This window comes from Orcinus orca, chromosome 5 (genome assembly GCF_937001465.1).
Source record: "Orcinus orca chromosome 5, mOrcOrc1.1, whole genome shotgun sequence".
Lineage (NCBI taxonomy): Eukaryota > Metazoa > Chordata > Mammalia > Artiodactyla > Delphinidae > Orcinus > Orcinus orca.
Genome location: NC_064563.1, coordinates 144,927,684 through 144,945,632, shown reverse-complemented (window position 1 = coordinate 144,945,632; position 17,949 = coordinate 144,927,684). Strand labels below are relative to the sequence as shown.

The following is a 17,949-nucleotide window of genomic DNA, read 5'->3' as shown; positions in this document are numbered from 1 at the left end:
CATCTAGGAGACTAAGTATATGATAATATTATGTGAGATGACTAATGGCAGGATATAACATATTAACCCTATTTTAATATTAATTATATGATTCCTCCTATGTATTAAAACCATATCAACAGTGACAGTAACTAAAACACTGGGCACAGGTGTGGAAGCAGATACTCACATAGAATCCGAAAGGGGCAGAAATGGCCCTAGTGAATGTAGGAATTTAGAACATGCTCAGGCTGGCGATTACTCAGTCAACAGAATCAAGTCTGTTGGCTGGTCATGTAGCAAACACAGCATGAATACGCCATTTAGAAACATGGAAGTTAAGTACCAGGGCAAACAAGACTGAAGGTTACCTCTGCAAGCAGCATCTAAAGGTGGGTAGGGGGGAGGCAGATGACCACTGTTTTTCTGTGATAAGCCTCTCTTGAGATTATCTGAATTTTTAATAATGATGTAAATGTGTTACTTGAATTAAAATAAAAATTAATTGAAAAACCCCTAAGCCATCCCTTTCCATTCATGATCCCCACTTCTTGGGGTAACAGGTTAGTGTGAATTTCATATACTCCCTAGACTCATGGTTTATACCCTCACATTCACATTAATATATTTCTCTTCAAAAATGGATGCCGTATTGGCATATTATTTAGCAAATTGCTTTTCTCGCTCTACACTATTCCCTTGTCTGCCCACGTTTCTGTTTCTTTAGAATAGATTTCTAAAAGAAGTATTGATTCAGCGATGACTTGGATGTTTCAGGGCTCTCTCAAATGATTTTTCCAATTTACAATTCTCATCAGCAAAAGAGGAGATTGCTCACCACTTGGGCAGCTTATTTGTCCTTGAAAACTTGGTTCATTTGATTTTTAGCTACTTCATTTATCCTTAAGACTGCACACTTGCAGGTTTCTTGACCGTATTTGTCAGCTCTTGTTCATAGCTTTTGCATGTTTTTCTCCCGGGCTCTCATGTTCTTTTTCTTTGGTGCTTAAGGGTACCTTGGGTTTGCTTTAATGAGGGTAAGACATGCAGCAGCAGAAATGACTGTCACGAAGGAGGAAGTTTGTTTTACTCACAGATCCCTAGAGGCAGGAGGCACAGCGTCCCGTGTGGGCCACTCAGGGAAGCACCAGGCCAAGGGAGCATGCAGGAGGGAGAGGAAGGGAGAGAGCAAGAGGATTTACTGTAGTTTCCACAGGAAGCAATGGGCAAGGCAGGGTGAATCGGTTTAGGACTCTGCCCAGACTGAGTGATTTCAGCAGGCTCTGGGGCATGGGGGCTGCCCTTAATCGTCTGGTACCTGACCCTGGGGTGATTAGGGCAGTGGATGGTGGCCCAGAGTGTGACAGTCCGTAAAGGGTAAAGGAGATCTCAGGGATGCAGGCTCTGGATTGGTTGCTCTGTATTTGAAAGACACACAGCCAGGTGAGTTGTTTGCTTGCGGGTGAGTTGCCTGCTCTCTCTGGGAGTTGGCCAGCCCTGGGAGTCCCGTCTCTCCAGGGTCAGCAAGGACCCAGATTTCAAAGCATCAGAATATTTAGAATATTTGTATGCAATTTTTACATGTGAAGGACCTTTTCAGTTTTATTTATTTACCACGGTGACACACCGGGTTGAGACCTTCCTTTCTCTGTACCCTTGGATTTCTCTGAATCTGTGATCTCTGGGCCCCCTGCCTACAATATTTTGTAGTAACAACGTGTACCTGAAGGGGAGTTCTGAGGATGAGATGTCATAATGCATCTAAGATGCTAGAATTTGCTGTTCAATAAATGTTAGCTTCTCTCCTTGTATTTGTGACAAATACTTTCCCCAATATTTTCCTTGGTAGCATTTTTTCTTAGCATACATCTTTTTAATTTTTTAAAATAACTTTCCTTTCAATTTCCAATTTTTAACCTTACCAAGACAGTAGCTTAATGGTTGAGATCATAGGTCTGGTCATCAGACAAGCTGGTTTCTCCAGTCTGGACTCTGCCACCACACGTGGGGACTTTTCCGCTTCTCCCTAACTCGGTTTACTTCTCCGTGACACAGCCAAGTTCTCCCGCCACGGCAGGAGATGCGTATTTGGGGACTGCCTCCAAGATTTACTGCACATCTGGCCAGTATATTTGGCAGAGTCTATTTTGGAGAAAAATGGAGGAGTGGATACTCTTGATAGTTGCTGGATGTAGTTTCATTACAGACACAGTGGATAAAAGTCTGTGAAGCCACACAGGATGAAAAATATAAAGGCACAAACGCCATTCCGCAAAGTTTCACAACAGCACCACCTAGTGGCAATCATGAAAAATCACATTTGCAATGCCACCCACAGCTGATGGATCGCAAAACTGATAAACCTGGGAATCTAGCATAGAAAAAAGTGAAAACTGAAATCAAATAATCTCCTTTATTATTAGAAATTATACCTCCTATTCTGTTTCTCCAGTAACTATTGCTTTCCCTCCTAATGGTCTGACCCTCTTTTTTTTTTTTTGTTCTTTGTCTGGGTATTGTCAACCAAAAAGTGTCTAGTGCCTGAAAGAAGGGTACTTTTCAAGTGTTGCTTACGGCTCAGGGATGATGTCCGTCTCCATAAAGTATTTCTGCTTCGCCTGAGTTGGCGCACACCCCTCTCTAGAGACTGACCCATCGGCTGGATCCTTAGGCTTCTGGAAGGCGTGATTTAGCATGGCACCTGGGCGGGAGAATGTAGTGCAGTCCTGGAAGCTTTGCTTTTGGAGGTGGACAAGGCTGGGTCCATTCCCAGGGCTAACCCTTTGCTTGTGTTTTCCTGGGCATGTGACTTGGAGCTGGTTTCTCACCTGTAGAATTTGGAGAATGCCATCTCCTTGCTGGGTGATTGTGGGAGTGGGTCCGGAGCATTCCCAATCCGGCCGTTTTCAGTCCCCGTGTGACAGCCCTGTTAAATTCGTGACTGTTTAGATGTGCTTATTGGGGGCTTTTCTATAGGCGGTTTCTCTCCACTCCTCCCCGGGACGGTTCTCTTCTCCCACTTCCAGCCTATTGTATACCTTAACGGTTGGACTTGGCCCCTGCCTTCATTCGGTTTTCTCTTGGATACTTTCCAGGAACCCACATTAAAGTAGGGGAGGTAAGCAGAGCGTGACACGTCACCGACAGTAATTTCAGAAGCGTGACTTGACCCAAGTATTAAAAAAAATCCCAAACCCAACAAATTGGAAGTATTATTTATTCAAACAAACCAAACTCTTTTATCTCCTTTTCAATGGTACATATCTCAAATTGGAACAGACAGGTAGAAAAATAAGATTATTGTAGAAAATTCCACTTTTGAGGTGCATAACAATTTGAATACTTGTCAGTAGCTAAGATAGCATCTTCTCAGACAGCATGAATACCTCTGTAGTCCAGCTCCTGGTCCTATCACGACTTTGATTTAAATCAACATGATATACTAAAAATAGAGGAAAATTTCAAAAGGGAAATATAAAATAACCTGAAGCATTTTCAGAAATACAGGTTACACTTAAGCATTGTGTATTAAAGGATGTAAATGTGAGATACACACATAAGTACATGTTCTAAAGCACTACTTTCAGGACTTTTTCTTTTAGAATACAAGGCTTGTAGCCCTTCAGCCCAAAGAGAAACACTGCTGGTGCAGAAAAGTCACCCTTTTTGAGAAAAAAATGAGTGGCTGCTTTACGTGACTGAACATAGGGATTTTACATTTTAAGTATATTTAACGGTGCGAATTAACAGATACAGTAGGAAATACATCATCCTAGATTACAAAAATTCATCTCATATTAGCACATGGTAAATCTCATTCATTCTTTTCCCTCTCATTATGCTAATTCCAACCCTAAACAGAATTTCCAGCCTCACTGATAAGAATGTATAAGATTACATCCACAATTAGGAAATGAGAAAAAACAATTCCAAGTTGTTAATACTAGCAGCAAAGAACACAAAACTGTAAAAGCAACTGGGGTTACGGAAGTTTCTTTTTGGTGATTTTCATTATAAGTGAATAAATCCTTAATTAGCTTTGCTTATTTTTTATCTCACAGAGATAAGTTTTGAAGGTTTTCTTAGCTTTCACTCAGAAGTGTTGACTACCAGGGCGTGAGGCGCAGGTGAAATTTTAAAGCAAGCTGAAACCTTAGTTATATTAGGAAACTTTCAACTACCCTCACACGGAGCGTTTAAAAAGAAGAAAAAATAAGCCCTCTTGGAGACACTTGCCTTCTCATGCGATTCTGATCCATGCGTGCATCATGAATAAAAATACAATTATTCCGGGCTTCCCTGGTGGTGCAGTGGTTGAGAGTCCGCCTGCCGATGCAGGGGACGCGGGTTCGTGCCCCGGTCCGGGAGGATCCCACATGCTACGGAGCGGCTGGGCCCGTGAGCCATGGCCGCTGAGCCTGCGCGTCCGGAGCCTGTGCTCCACAACGGGAGAGGCCACAGCAATGCGAGGCCCGCGTACCGCAAAAAAAAACAACAACAAAAAAACCCAATTATTCTAACCAAAAGGAAGGAAATTGTATGGAAAAACATCAGTGTCAAATTAGGCTAGGTTTCAAAGATTTTTAAGACCTCAAATCTCCTTTTAGTGATATCATTAGTATGACAGCTGTGCTTGTATTCAAAATCTATTTTATAAACCTATAATTTATAATTATATAATTTATAAATCTACATTGGCAAAAAATATTCTATTCAGACTGATATGTGTGGGGTACACCTGTGTGTTACGTGCAATTTAAACTTTACCCAGGTGATCCTCTACAAATGACTCTCCACCTGCAAAAAGAACTGCCCACTTCTTATTGCTGTTCCCAGGGTACTGGCAAGCCCTGACCAGCCGATATCTAGAGGTGAGATTTACCTTCACACCCTCTCCCGTATCCTGAGATGCTAGCTCGACACATCCAGAATCACCGCTCTGCCAGTGGTGTCCCAGCAAGTACCCGAAGGCTTTATGGGACACATGGAGGCCCTTGAGCACCAAAGCTCAGGTGCCGTGGAGTCACTCGTGCTGTGGGCTGCATCTGAGTTTATCTGGAACCTTCATGTGCCTCTTGCCAGCCTTTAGGTACTGGGTGCCCTTTAAGAGCACGTGTGCTGTGAGGTCACACAGTACAATGTAGTTTACAAACACTGGACGTCTGTAGGCAATATCTGATTATAGGAAACCCAGAGAAAGCTGAGAGATGGGGGGAAAACACTGTACTCATTGGTCACATCTTGTCTTTGTGACACGCCTACTCGATCCCACTAACTAGAGGTTTTGCAGACTGCATCACCAGGAGGCCCGGCTTTGCTCTCACGACCACATCTCACAAGGTTGCTGACCTGGGGCATCAGGCTGTTTCCACTGGCCACCCCCCTCTCCCCACAGGGAAGGCATTCTCACCAAGTCTCCCAGGGAGCCCGGAGCTGCACGGTTCTGATGAGGGCTGGCGTGCACTCTGCGACTGCGTGGACTCGAGGATGCTGGTGCCCAGGCTCTCAGTAGGCATAGCAGTGCCCCAAGGGAGCCTTCTGCTGCCCTCAAGCCCTTCTTTCTGGAAGTGTACCTGACAGCAGGTGTCCCCAGAGAAGGAGTACGGTCAAGAAGCTGCAGGACTCTTTCTGAGTCAGTGGGCTGGCCAGCAGGGCTGGGTGGACATGGCCATATCTGAGTTTTCCAGCTTTCAGTGCAACTACCAGGGTGGCTGCAGCCAGGAGGCCTCCCCAGATGCTCAGATCCCAAACTCTGCCAACCTCCCTTTGGCTCCAGACCCTTGACCCCTGCCCTATGAACTTCCCAGGGCACAACCCTGAACCTACAGCCTAAGGACAGGGTCCTGCTTGGGAGTTCAGGTGTCTCTAGTTTTGTTAGAACACGGGTGATGGCCGCAAAGCAAGTTTCTCTTTGACAAATTATGCATCCTGAGGGGTTCCCTTGGAAAATTCCTAAAAAATGTAGGCCGTGCCCAAAACTCAGGGAAATGAGTTTCCTGCGACATCCTGTGTTGTTCTCAGTTTGTGCAGACCTTTGCAGTCATCTGCTGACCAAGGGACACGACTTCTTACCCCACCACCCTTCCCAGGTTCTAGAATTTTCCCACTCCCAACCATCACCTACTCTGTGTTCCTTGGATGCCCCAGTCTTCCCCGGGATCGGTGTAAGCGTAAGGGGCCACCTTTTCTCACTGTTTCCGTGCTGACATCTGACACACGACTCCAGCCTGGATGTTCTTGAAGTTTGGGGGTTGTGGCTGTGTGAAATAAATCACTTTAAGGGTAAAGCTTTAAGGGTAAAAGGAATCTGAGGATTCCTGGAATTGAAGCTACTGTTCCAAAAGAGCTAATTCTGCTTATTTTGTTAGCACGCTTTCGATTATATTTTTATTTTTTCCTCCCCACTCACTCTCTTGCTATTTAATTGGTAAACTGCCATAAGTTCAAATCTGAAATTCGGAAAACCCACTAGAAATGCACACACTAACTTCTGTTGTGTGGAGGGTTTTTTGCACTAGAAATCTGGTATCCCTCTTGGCAAAACCCATAATTTTACATTTTATGGTGTTTAGCTGTTTTTCCTAAAAAAGAAAAAAAAAAACACAAACTCAGTGGCAAGTTTTCCCTCTGAACAGTTCTGTAATAAATTCTAGTAAGTCTGTGCAAGAGAAAAATGCACTGGAATTCCACTCAATTATTTGGTTTCTACTAATAAGGATAAAGTCTATGAAACTCAATTATTGTTGTTTATGGAACCAGCTGTCGGGCAGTGATTTATTTCTAATGACATCAAGTGGCCCTAGGCCAGAACTTGGAACTGAACCATGCCTGGCAACTCCACCGGTGGGGACTTGGTAAGAGGGATTTAACCAATTTCCATTTGAGAGGAGAACCTATTAAATAAAGAAATAATCCTTCCTCTCCTCTTAAAGGAGATGACAGAATCCCCAAATCAAAACTGCTTTGCAAAATCTACTACCCAAAGCTCTGTGAAGTTGTTAATGCTGCATTACTGTGAGTTACTTTCATAGTTTTGAACTGTAATTGACCCCAAATTTATCTCTGACCTCAACATCTGCGTTACACAGAATCAGGTAAAAAAAAAAATCCTTACAAAAGTTTGGGAGTGGACTGCGTTCAGGGAGACCTTCCCTGTTGTCACACACAAGGAATCTGTTTCTTTAATGCCAGGTACTTGTTTTTTGGTTCATGAGAAATACAGAATTGTTCACCATGGTAAATGCCATAGTGATCAGACACCAATCACTTGTTCTTTTCCAGAGGAAAAGAATGAATGAATCCCCATCCATTACTCTTTTTCATAAAGTTTCAGTTTCTGAAGGCAGGATTTCATTTCAGGCTTCTGAATAAATTATCAAGACTATAAAGCATCAGCCTATTAAAAACAGAAACAAAAACAAAACATTGTTCATGTAGAAGCATCCATGTCCCATCAGAGAGTTGACAAGATTTTGACAAAAACCTAAGGCTAATTTTCGTCTTTCCGGAGAGGACCATCTTCCATAACCTTCCACAGTGTGCTGCGAGGTAAAAATGACACCCCCAAAGGACTGCTACCCCCTTTCCTGTTCAAAGCAAGCCTCCTTGAAGGTCTGCCAAGCTAAGTATCAATTTACATAACTGGAGGAGTTGAGTGTCACTAACAGGGTTTTGACTCAAAGTCCAATTTTCAGCAGCAAGGTATGCCAGGAGAATGTCCTACTTTCAACTATCTATTTCATTCTTGTTGCTAAGTTATGCCTTTGTAATTTAAGCATTTCCATTAAAATGTCACATCCAATGACATCCCAGATGAAAAGGTAGAGAAATTTGATAGGAAATACAGAGCATTATAGCAAATTTCATTCAAATACCCGAGCTTGAAATCTAACTTGCTCTTATCAAGTGTTTTGGGAACAGTGCCTGCGAGTCTACAACTAGAGAAATGGTCCCCAGGTTGGAAACAGAACACGGGAAAATGAAACAGAAGATGCCTGAGTGAGGAAATAAGTAGCAAAACTAACAGGGTCATACCTGCAATTCCCTCCTTTTATTTCAGGGGTTTGGATTTTTCACACCAAGGGGAAGGCACTGTCTAGCGTTGTTGCCTTCACACCCAGGTAAAGCGGCCCACAGAATAGGAACCCATGAAAAGCCAAGAGGGCAAATAGAGAATTGGAATTCCAGAGATTTCTATCTCTGAAATGTATTTTGAAACTATTACCTCTCAACTAGCTGAGAGTGGAAATGATGATGAGCTTCTGATAACAGACTCTCCTATCATCCCATTTCAAGAGGGCATCGTTCCCACCACGGCCATGCCTGAATGAATCTTGAAGAACACAGAAGGTCCACGTTCTAAGACACAACTCAAACCTTCTTCACAAGAATCCCACAGATTCTTGTGGCTTCTAGAGGGTCTGTGAGGACACCAAGAGATGTATAAGTGGCTCCACATCTCTTTGGCACGGTCACCTATTTCTCAATATGGAGGTGACCTGGGGAGACAGTGTGCAGGGCAGGTGGCTGAAACATCCATAGGAAGCCTATTTTGAACACACATAACACTCCAGCCAGAGGAGATACTTCAGTTAGCCCTTCCCATGGGGTTGTAGTATATATCCAACCCATCCCAATAGCAATGCAAAGGGAACCCTGAACTTGGCACCCAGTGACAGAAGGGATATTGGCTTTAAACCCTTCTTCAAATGACATCACGTTAAAGTCATCTGCTTTTCTTTTGCCAAAGCCCTCAAATAAATGACAGCAAGTGTGGATTTCCCCAAATAAGGATACCACTGCACACCCAACTCATCGCCGAAGACTGAACACGCCAAAGGGAAGACGCATGTAGGTCAACTGTTGACGGACTTGGTTAAGCTGTTTCAGATGGGTGTGCTCAAGCCTAGGGAGTCCTGCAAAGAGAAGCACATGGTTCCAAAGCACAGGAAAAAGTAGAAATTCCCTAGCATCTTTTGCATGTCTTGTGCCTTCCTTCCTCGGAGAGCTGGTCAGGAGTATGGGTATTTAGCTATTTCTCTATTCCCCAAAAGAATGATCAGCAACCTACCTTCAGAGGAGAGTTGGAAAAAGAAACAATTAAGCTAGTGAAAGAGAATTTGTTTTTCTCCTTAATACAGTGTTTGTTCATTTTAAGTAAGAGTAAGCTTATGTGACGGTAACCAGCTTGGTGACAGAACGTCTCCAGGTTGACGTGTGGTTCAGCACCTATAAGGTCTCGCCTGCTGGAAAGAGGATTCTTAAGGTGAGGGCAGCGGCTGGAACCAGGCTGCCTGTACCCCCATCAGGCACAGGACCCTGGGAAAAAGTCTCAACAGAGGTAGTTTTTACTTTTATACCCACAATACTATGGAAGTATTGAGTACAAAGAGTACGTTTCCTTCCCACTCGAAGGCTTTCCATCTTCAGAAGAGGCTGGTGAGGACTTGAGTGCTCATCTCTCCCTAGTAGAGTCCAGCTCCCAGTCAGAGCACAGAGAGACCCAGAAAAGGGGCCTGCTGCTCTTTTTCCAACTCAGAAGGGGGCAGGATGGTTAGACCATCAGGCCCCAGACTTCTTCTGCAGTCATACTGTGAGCCTTCTTGTACCACGTTGACGCAGGCCGAGCCTGGTACAAAATACCCTTAAATGTGATTAATACAAAAAGCTTCCCATTAGCTAAGAAGAGTTATAAACTATATGCACTTATTTCTCCAGAGAGAGGAGGGAGAAGAGAACAAGCCAAACAAGCAAGGCTCTTGGTTTTCTTTTCTTTCCTTTTCTTTCTTTTGGGGGGTGGGGGTGTGGCACACCTAGATAGTTTGGCATAACCAGCTACATAAAGCCTGAAGCCCAATTCACTCTGTTTTGATTACGAATGAGGTGTCTTTTATTATCATTTTCCTTGGAAGTAGGAGAGTAGGCGGAAGCTTTAAAATCAAGAATCAAAATACAGTGAATCTGGAAGGCATCTGGGAGCAGAACAGAGACTTAAGACTAATGGACACAGGAAGAAACCTTGCCTTATAACCCCTGCCTGCTGCCCCTTGAATTGTCATAATCCTTGAGTTCAAGGTTGCTAGAGTTTAGGCTTTTCTCTTCATTTCCAGCGATGCCGGACGAGAGAGGACTCATCATTGACGACCTCGGGATCTGGGGGTAGATGCCGGCACCGGAACGGAAGTAGCAGCAGGATGATTAAGGTAAGAAGGATGATTCCACACACGCTCATGAGAGTGTAGGACACGATCCACAAAATGGGCTCACTCAGAGGCAGGGCAGGGACGCAGTTACTGGCTATGTCCTCTGTCGAGAAAGGCCCAGAAAGTTCAGACACCGGAGCACCTGCGATTTCTGAGGAGACAGAAGGGGGAAAATCCACAGCTGTGAAACGAGCAGTCCACCTCTATCACACGACAAAAGAGATAACCCTGTGCTTTATCAGTCAGGCCACATGGGCACCAGGTTCCAAGGGGCCAGGCCTCTGAGCACACACCGAGGGGGGTCTCGGTGGCCGTGGGCCTTCAGAGGGTCCGGTCCCCTTCGCGCTGGAACGACAGCACGTTTCAAGGTCTGCAAGTGTGGGACCCACACGGTGGGGAGCAATGTGCAGAAGGGCCCACGCGGAGGCGTCAGGTGATTCGAGGAGGCTGGCAAGGCTGGAGCGCTATGCAGGTGAGGGTGTGTCAGTCAGAGCCTGTTAGGAGCTGTGTGGTTGTGCTTCCTCAGAGGAGATGAGGAAGGAAGAGCTGGACAAGGAAGTAGGAAGAGAAGTAGCATCTAGAACAGAAAACTCAGCCGCACCTGCCAGAATCTCACGGATCTCCCCCGTGGAGTCCACCGGAGTGCGTGCTCCGCGGTGGATTCCCAGGAGGTAACGTGCTCACGTCAGCCTGACCCACGTTCCTAATGGGTTCCAAGACCAGCTGGGTAAGCCTGGCCCAGGATACCCTTCCCCATTGCACTCTTGTCCTATGTCACATCTCCAGTGTACACAGGACGCAGAATCAAGAGTGGTTAGTGAGTGCAAGAGCAGATTCAGGACGTAACGGGTAACCAAGAAAAAGCATGGCTACAATTCATCCCGTGACTTTTGCAAACTGACTCGTGAAAAATGTTCTTCCTGGAGAAGGAAGTTGAAGTGATTTCCTGAAGCAGGTTGGGGATTGCCAGTATTTCATTTGTCTACACTAGCCTGATCTGCTCCTTTCAGAAGTATAGAATTTGCTTGGCATCTCCAGTTCTACCTGGAAAAAGAAAAAGGCCTCATGACCCATTTCCCTGTATTTAACTGCAGAAATGAATATTTAGGTGCCAGACAAGAACATTGCTAAGCATTAATTGTCCTGTAAGTAAAGCCTCCAGATCCTAAGACCTGCCAAGTAAGATCTTTTTTTTTTTTTACTGAGGAAAGAAAAAGTCAAAATAACAATGGAATAATAGTTAAAAGTATGGTTTAAAATGCGGGAAAAGACAAACTCAAATAGTTTGCAAAGAGGTTACGTTTTCTTGTTACAAATGTGGATTTTGTTAATGTGGATCCTCTGATCCAAGGAACAGAGCCTGCAAATACCTACGAGCAGAGGGATGCTGGCCTTCAGTTACTCTAGACACCCAAGTGCCTACAGCATCTTCAGCTACCGGCAGCCTGCCAGGTCCTTTTGAAAATCAAGTTTTGTTGGAACACAGCCACTTTCATTCACTTATGTATTGTCTATGGTTATTTTTGTGCTAAAACAGCAGAGTGGGACAGTTGTGACAGAGACCATCTGGCTCAAAAACCTAAAATATTTACTATCTGGCTCTTCGTGGAAAAAGCTTGCCAATACCTGGCCTATAGCATTTAACAAACATTTTAAATAACAAAAAAACACTCCACTCTTCTTATTACAAAGGCGGTACATACGTACAATAGAAAGTTTGAAAATATAAGTAAATAAGGAAATAAAAACTCATAAATTCACCACTCAGAAACGTCAATATTCATAGAGTATAATCATAGGCATCAATTTTTTAAACAAAGATGGGATCATGTAACGCATGCTGTTTCATACACTGTATGTTCACGTTACATGTGATAAAAATCTTTTGATATCACAATGATATTAATTTTTGATATTAATTTTCCACAGTGCTGTTTTTATGACTACACAAAAAGCCAAACTATAGATGTATCGCATTTGCTTATCAATCCCTATCTGTGACTTTAAGTGGTTTTCAATATTTCCACCATTATAAACACTGAATATGAAACACACTGTACCTAAATCTCTGCCCATATTCTTATTATGTTTCAGAATGAATAAATAAAGTAAAATGTGGCTCAAGGTAGGCTCACTTTTAGGCATCTGGATATGTGCTGACAACAGGCCCACAAGAAAGGCTGAGCCACTGTGCACACATGCCCACCAGCGCAGGATGGGGGTGCCACTTCCCACTCTCGCACCAGCATCTATAAGGAAGAATGATGGTCCTCAACCCAAGATCATAAGGTTTACAATTCTTTGATTACTAGCTGGGGGACCATTTGAAAAATACACTCACTGGCCATTTCTATATCTATTATCATTTCTATCTTTTTCTCATGGATTTGTAAGAGGCGTTTATATGGTAAAAAACTTTTTTTTTGCTGCAAATGTCTTTCCACAGTAGGTCATTTGTCTTTTCAAAGATTTATTTACTTTGTAAATAGAGAAGCTTTAACAAATGCAATTATGAGAGTGAACCATGCTTAGTGCAAAGACAATATCTTAATAGAGCAAAGCACAAAGAAATGAAAAATCACTTGAAGCCACTTCTGCTCCTAGACAAGATGGAAGAGGAACCAGATTTACCCTCCCACCTGAAACAACTAAAATAGAAAAAAAAAACATGAAAAAAAGACTCTGAAGATATTAAAACTTGAACAAGGAGAGACAGTAAATCCCGAGAGATGGGAAACAGATGGTGTGAGCCGCACAGGTGCCCTTCTTACTGCCTTGAGAGAGTTTCTGGGTTGTGGCACAGAGAAGGGTGACACTGGCGGAGTATGGTGGTCTCCCCAAGCTGGGGAGACAGAGGCAGAAATCCAGAGAAGCAAAGGCTGTTAGAGTTTGCACGGAGAGGGATGCAGAGGGGACAGCTACACAGAGAAATGCCACACATCTCCAGAGGGCCTCCCCTGAGCCTCCAGCAGAGTGCTGACCTTAAAATGAATGAATGCCAGTGAAAGAACTACTTGGAAGGATTAAAAGAAACAGTGCTTGGAGTTCACGCAGGGCTGAGAATAATGCCTATTGCCAATTATTTCCTGTTCACTCTGTTTCCCACAGTGAAAAAAACAAACAAAACCCCAGAAAAACTCACTCAATTCACAGGGTACTTAGAGTACTAAGGGTCTTTCCTCTGTAATAGGAAAGATTAATCACAGACTAAACACTGCTCTGATCCCTCCGATAAAGCTTAAAAAGGATCAGTCTCTTTCTAAGGAACTTAGCTGTGACCCAGAGCAAACCTCAAGAGTAGTTTAGAGAATACAAACGTATTCAGTGCTCGACCAGGTAAAATCCACAATGTCTGGCGTCCAACACAAAATTACCAAGAGGCAAGGAAAGAGGAAGACACAAGACGTAGCAGGGGAAAACGAATCAGCTAAAACTTAGCAAGAGGTGACAGAATTATCAGACAGGATATTAAGACGGTTATTATACCTCTATTCCACTCAGGAAACTAGAGGAAGTATTAGACATGTTAAACAGAGACGTACAAACTGTACAAAAAAGAAAGACCTACATCAAGCTTCTAGAGATTAAAAACTGCATTACGTGAGATGAAACATACACTGAATGGTGTGAATAGCAGATGATACACTGCAGAAAAAAGACAAGTGAACTTGAAAACATACCAGTAGGAACTATGGAAATGAAACAAAAAGAGAGCAAAATACTGGAAAAAAACAGAAAATCAGTAAACGATGGGACCACCTAAATGAGAGGAGAGGATGGGAGACAGAAAAAACATTTGAAGAAACAGTAACCAAAAATTTTCCAAATTTGATAGAAAGTATAAACCCGCAGATCCAGGAGGCTCAAAGAACCCCAAGTATAAGAAACATGAATACACCAGTGAATTGCTAAAAACCGGTGATAAAGAGAAAAATCTTTAAAGCAGAGAGAAAAGGAAATATTATGTACAAAGGAACAAAGAAAAGGATTACAGAAGATTTCATGTCGGAAATAATACAAGCCACAAGATAGTGGGGCAACATCTTTAGAATACCAGGGGGAGAAACCCTGCCAGCCTAGAATTCTATACAAAGCAAAAATATTTTTCGAAAGTGAAGATAAAAAAGATGTTTTCAGACACACACGAGCAGAAAGAATTTATCATAGGCAGACACACATGCGCGTGCACAAACACACACACACATATGCATAATGAAGTATTATTCAGTCTTAAAAAATAAGGATATCTTGCCATTTGTGTAACATGGATGAGCCTGGAGGACATTATGCTAAATGGAATTAGCCAGACACAGAATGACAAATACTGCATGATCCACTTACATGTGAAACCTAAAAAAGTCAAACTCATAGATTCAGAGAGTAGAATGGTGGTTGCTAGGAGCTGGGGGGTGGGAATGTGGGGAGGTGTTAAGGCACAAAGGTGCAGTTATGCAAGATGATTAAGTCTGGGATCTAATGTACAGCATGGTGATTATAGTTAACAATACTGTATACATGAAATCTGCTAAGAGGGTGTATCTTAAGTGTTCTTAACACTACCAAGAAAAAAAAAAAGGAAGAAAGAAAGAAACTACTAACTCTGTGAGGCGATGAACATGTTAATTAGCTTGAGTGTGGTAATCATTTTACAATGTACACATATATGAAAACATCAAGTTGTATACCTTAAATATGTATAACTTTTGTCAATTATATCTCAATAAAGCTGAAAACAAGAAAGAAATCATCACCACAGAGCTGCACTATAAAATGAACCAAAGGAAGCCCTTCCAGCGGAAGAAAAATGATATCAGGTGGAAACACTGGACCTACACACAGAAAAGAACACTGTAAATTGTAACTATGTAGGCAATTGTAAAATCTTCATTTCTGACTTTAAATATTTAAAAAGATAACTGATTAAAGCAAAAATAATAACAATATATTGGGTGGTTTGTAACACACATCTAAGTAATATGTACGACAATAACTGCACAAATGACAGAGGGGAGAAAGGGAAGTACACCGTGTAGGTTCTTCTACTACAGGAAGTGGTAGATGTGACAAGGTAAAGGTGGATACTACAAACCCTAGAGCCACTAAAATAACATAGCAAAGAGTCATAGCCAATAAACAAGGCGAAAAAGGCTCAGTTCCAAAGAAGGCAGAGGGGCTTCCCTGGGGGCGCTGTGGTTAAGAATCCACCTGCCAATGCAGGGGACACGGGTTTGAGCCCAGCTACGGGAAGATCTCACATGCCGCGGAGCAACTGGGCCCGTGTGCCACAACTACTGAGCCTGCACTCTAGAGCCCTTGAGCCACAACTACTGAGCCCACGTGCCACAACTACTGAAGCCCGTGTGCCTAGAGCCCATGCTCTGCAACAAGAGAAGCCACTGCAGTGAGAAGCCTGCGCACCTCAATGAAGAGTAACCCCTGCTTACTGCAACTAGAGAAAGCCTGTATGCAGCAACAAAGACCCAATGCAGCCAAAAAAAAAAAAAAAAAAAGGCAGAAAAAGAGAAAAAGGGGAAAGAAAGAACAGATGAGACAGAGAAAACACAGAGCAAGACTGCAGACTTAAACCAAACCATATCAATCATCACATTAAATATAAATACTCTACACTAGGGGTTTGTGGACTTTTTCCATAAAGGACCATGTTAACATGTTAGGTTTTTTGGGTCATACATGATTTCTATCATATATTCCTTTTGATTTTTTTAAACAACCTTTTAAGAATGTAAAAAGCATTCTTAGTTCACGGGCCACAGAAAAGCAGGCTACGTGCCAGATTTAGCCTGCTGCCTGCTGTTTGCTCAAGTCTGGTCTAAACACCCCAGTTGAAACACTGAGATTGTCAAACTAGATAAAAAGCAAGACCAAACTATAGGCTGCTTACAAGAAGCCTACTTTAAATGTAAGTACTCCATTACGTTAAAAGTCATAGGATGGAAAAAGATGGATAGTGCTAATGCTGATAAAAAGAAACCCAGAGTGGCTATTTTAATATCAGACAGAGTAGATCCAGAGCAGAAGACTATCAGATAAACATGGTAATTTCATAACGATAAAATGTTCAATTCATAAATATGACATAATTTCTGCCTCTAGCAACAGAATTTCAAAATATGTAAAAGAAGAATGGTAAAGTACAAAAGGAGGAATAGACAACTTCACAAATATAGTCATAGATTTCAACATCCTTTGCTCAGTAACAGAGCAAGAAGACAGAAAGTAAGTAAGGATATAGACAACCTGAACGATTCTATCAATTTGACAATTACAGAATACTCCACCCACACAGCAGCATATACATTGTTTTCAAGAGCACATAGGACATTTACCCAGATAGAGCATATCCTGGGCCACACTACAAGTTTCAATAAACTTTAAAAGATTCAATTCATACTGTGTTCTCTGGCAACAGTGGAACTAGACATCAACAACTAAATTTAAGATAGCTGGAAAATCCCTAAATATCTGGAAACTAAATAACACATTTCTAAAACTATAAAATGTCTAGGAAAAACACAGGAGGAAATCTTTGTGTCATTGAGGTAGGCAAAACATTTCTTAGCTCTAACACCAAAAAGCACAATGTATAAAAGAAAAATACTGATAAATTTTATTTCATCAAAATTAAGAACCTGTCCTCTTTCAAAGACAATATTAAGAGACTGAAAAGACTGGGAGAAAATATTTGCGAGTCACATTTTTTTTTTTTTTTTGCGGTACACGGGCCTCTCACTGTTGTGGCCTCTCCCGTTGTGGAGCACAGGCTCCGGGTGCGCAGGCTCAGCGGCCATGGCTCACGGGCCCAGCAGTCGCTCCGCGGCATGTGGGATCTTCCCGGACCGAGGCACGAACCCGTGTCCCCTGGCGAGTCACATTTTTGATAAAGGATTTGTATTCTGAATATAAAGAACTCTGAAAACTCAAAAATAAGAAAACAACTCAATACAAAAATGGGCAAGAAAATGTGAAAAGACACTTCACCAGAGAAAATGTGTAAATGGCACATAAGCACATGAAAAGACGTTCGAGACCATGAGTCATTAGGGAAATGCAAATTTAAACCCCAATAAGATACAACTAACTACCTGTTAAAATGAAAAAGAGGGACCATATCAAATGTTGGTGAGGATGTGGAGGCACTGAAACTCTCATACGCAGCTGGTGGAAACGGAAATGACACAGCCATGTCTGAAAAACAGTCTGGCAATTTCTTAGGAAGTGAAACCTATCCCTCTCCTATGACTCAGCCATTCCACCCCTAGGTGTTTACTCAGGAGAAATGAAAATTATGTCCAAGGACTTCTACACTAATTTTCAGAGCAGCTTTATTTATAATAGCCAATAAAACCTGGAAACAACCCAAAAGTTCAACAGGTGAAAGGGGTAAGCCAATTATGATATATCTATGCAACTGAGCATTGCTCAGCATAAAAATGAATGAACTACTGATACAATGAAAAAAAGAAATCAATCTCAAAATAATTATGCGAGTGGAAGAAGCCAGACAAAAAGGAATGTGTGCTATGATTCCATTCATATGATATTCTAAAAAGTGAAAAGTAATCTATAGTGACAGAAGGCAGATCAGTGGCTACCTGGGGTTGGGGTCGGAGGCAGCAAGGGCTGGGGGGCAGGAAGGACAGAAAAGTACAAGGAAACTCTGGGGCATGATGAAAATGTTTATCATCTTGTGTGTGGGGATGTCTTTTTAGGTTGCACACCTAATGTAAAACTTACCAAATTGTACCCT

At 42.5% G+C, this 17,949-nt stretch overlaps 1 protein-coding gene across 1 annotated transcript in view; it reads right to left on the bottom strand.

Moving 5' to 3' along the window:
• Positions 1-3,182: 3,182 nt before the first annotated feature.
• BACE2 (beta-secretase 2) overlaps positions 3,183-17,949 on the bottom strand; it is a 94,212-nt gene continuing 79,445 nt past the window's right edge. The window contains exon 9 of the mRNA XM_004264576.4: positions 3,183-10,332. Coding sequence (XP_004264624.1) covers positions 10,079-10,332 — 254 coding nt within the window. The 3' untranslated portion in view covers positions 3,183-10,078. The remainder of the gene's footprint in view (positions 10,333-17,949) is intronic.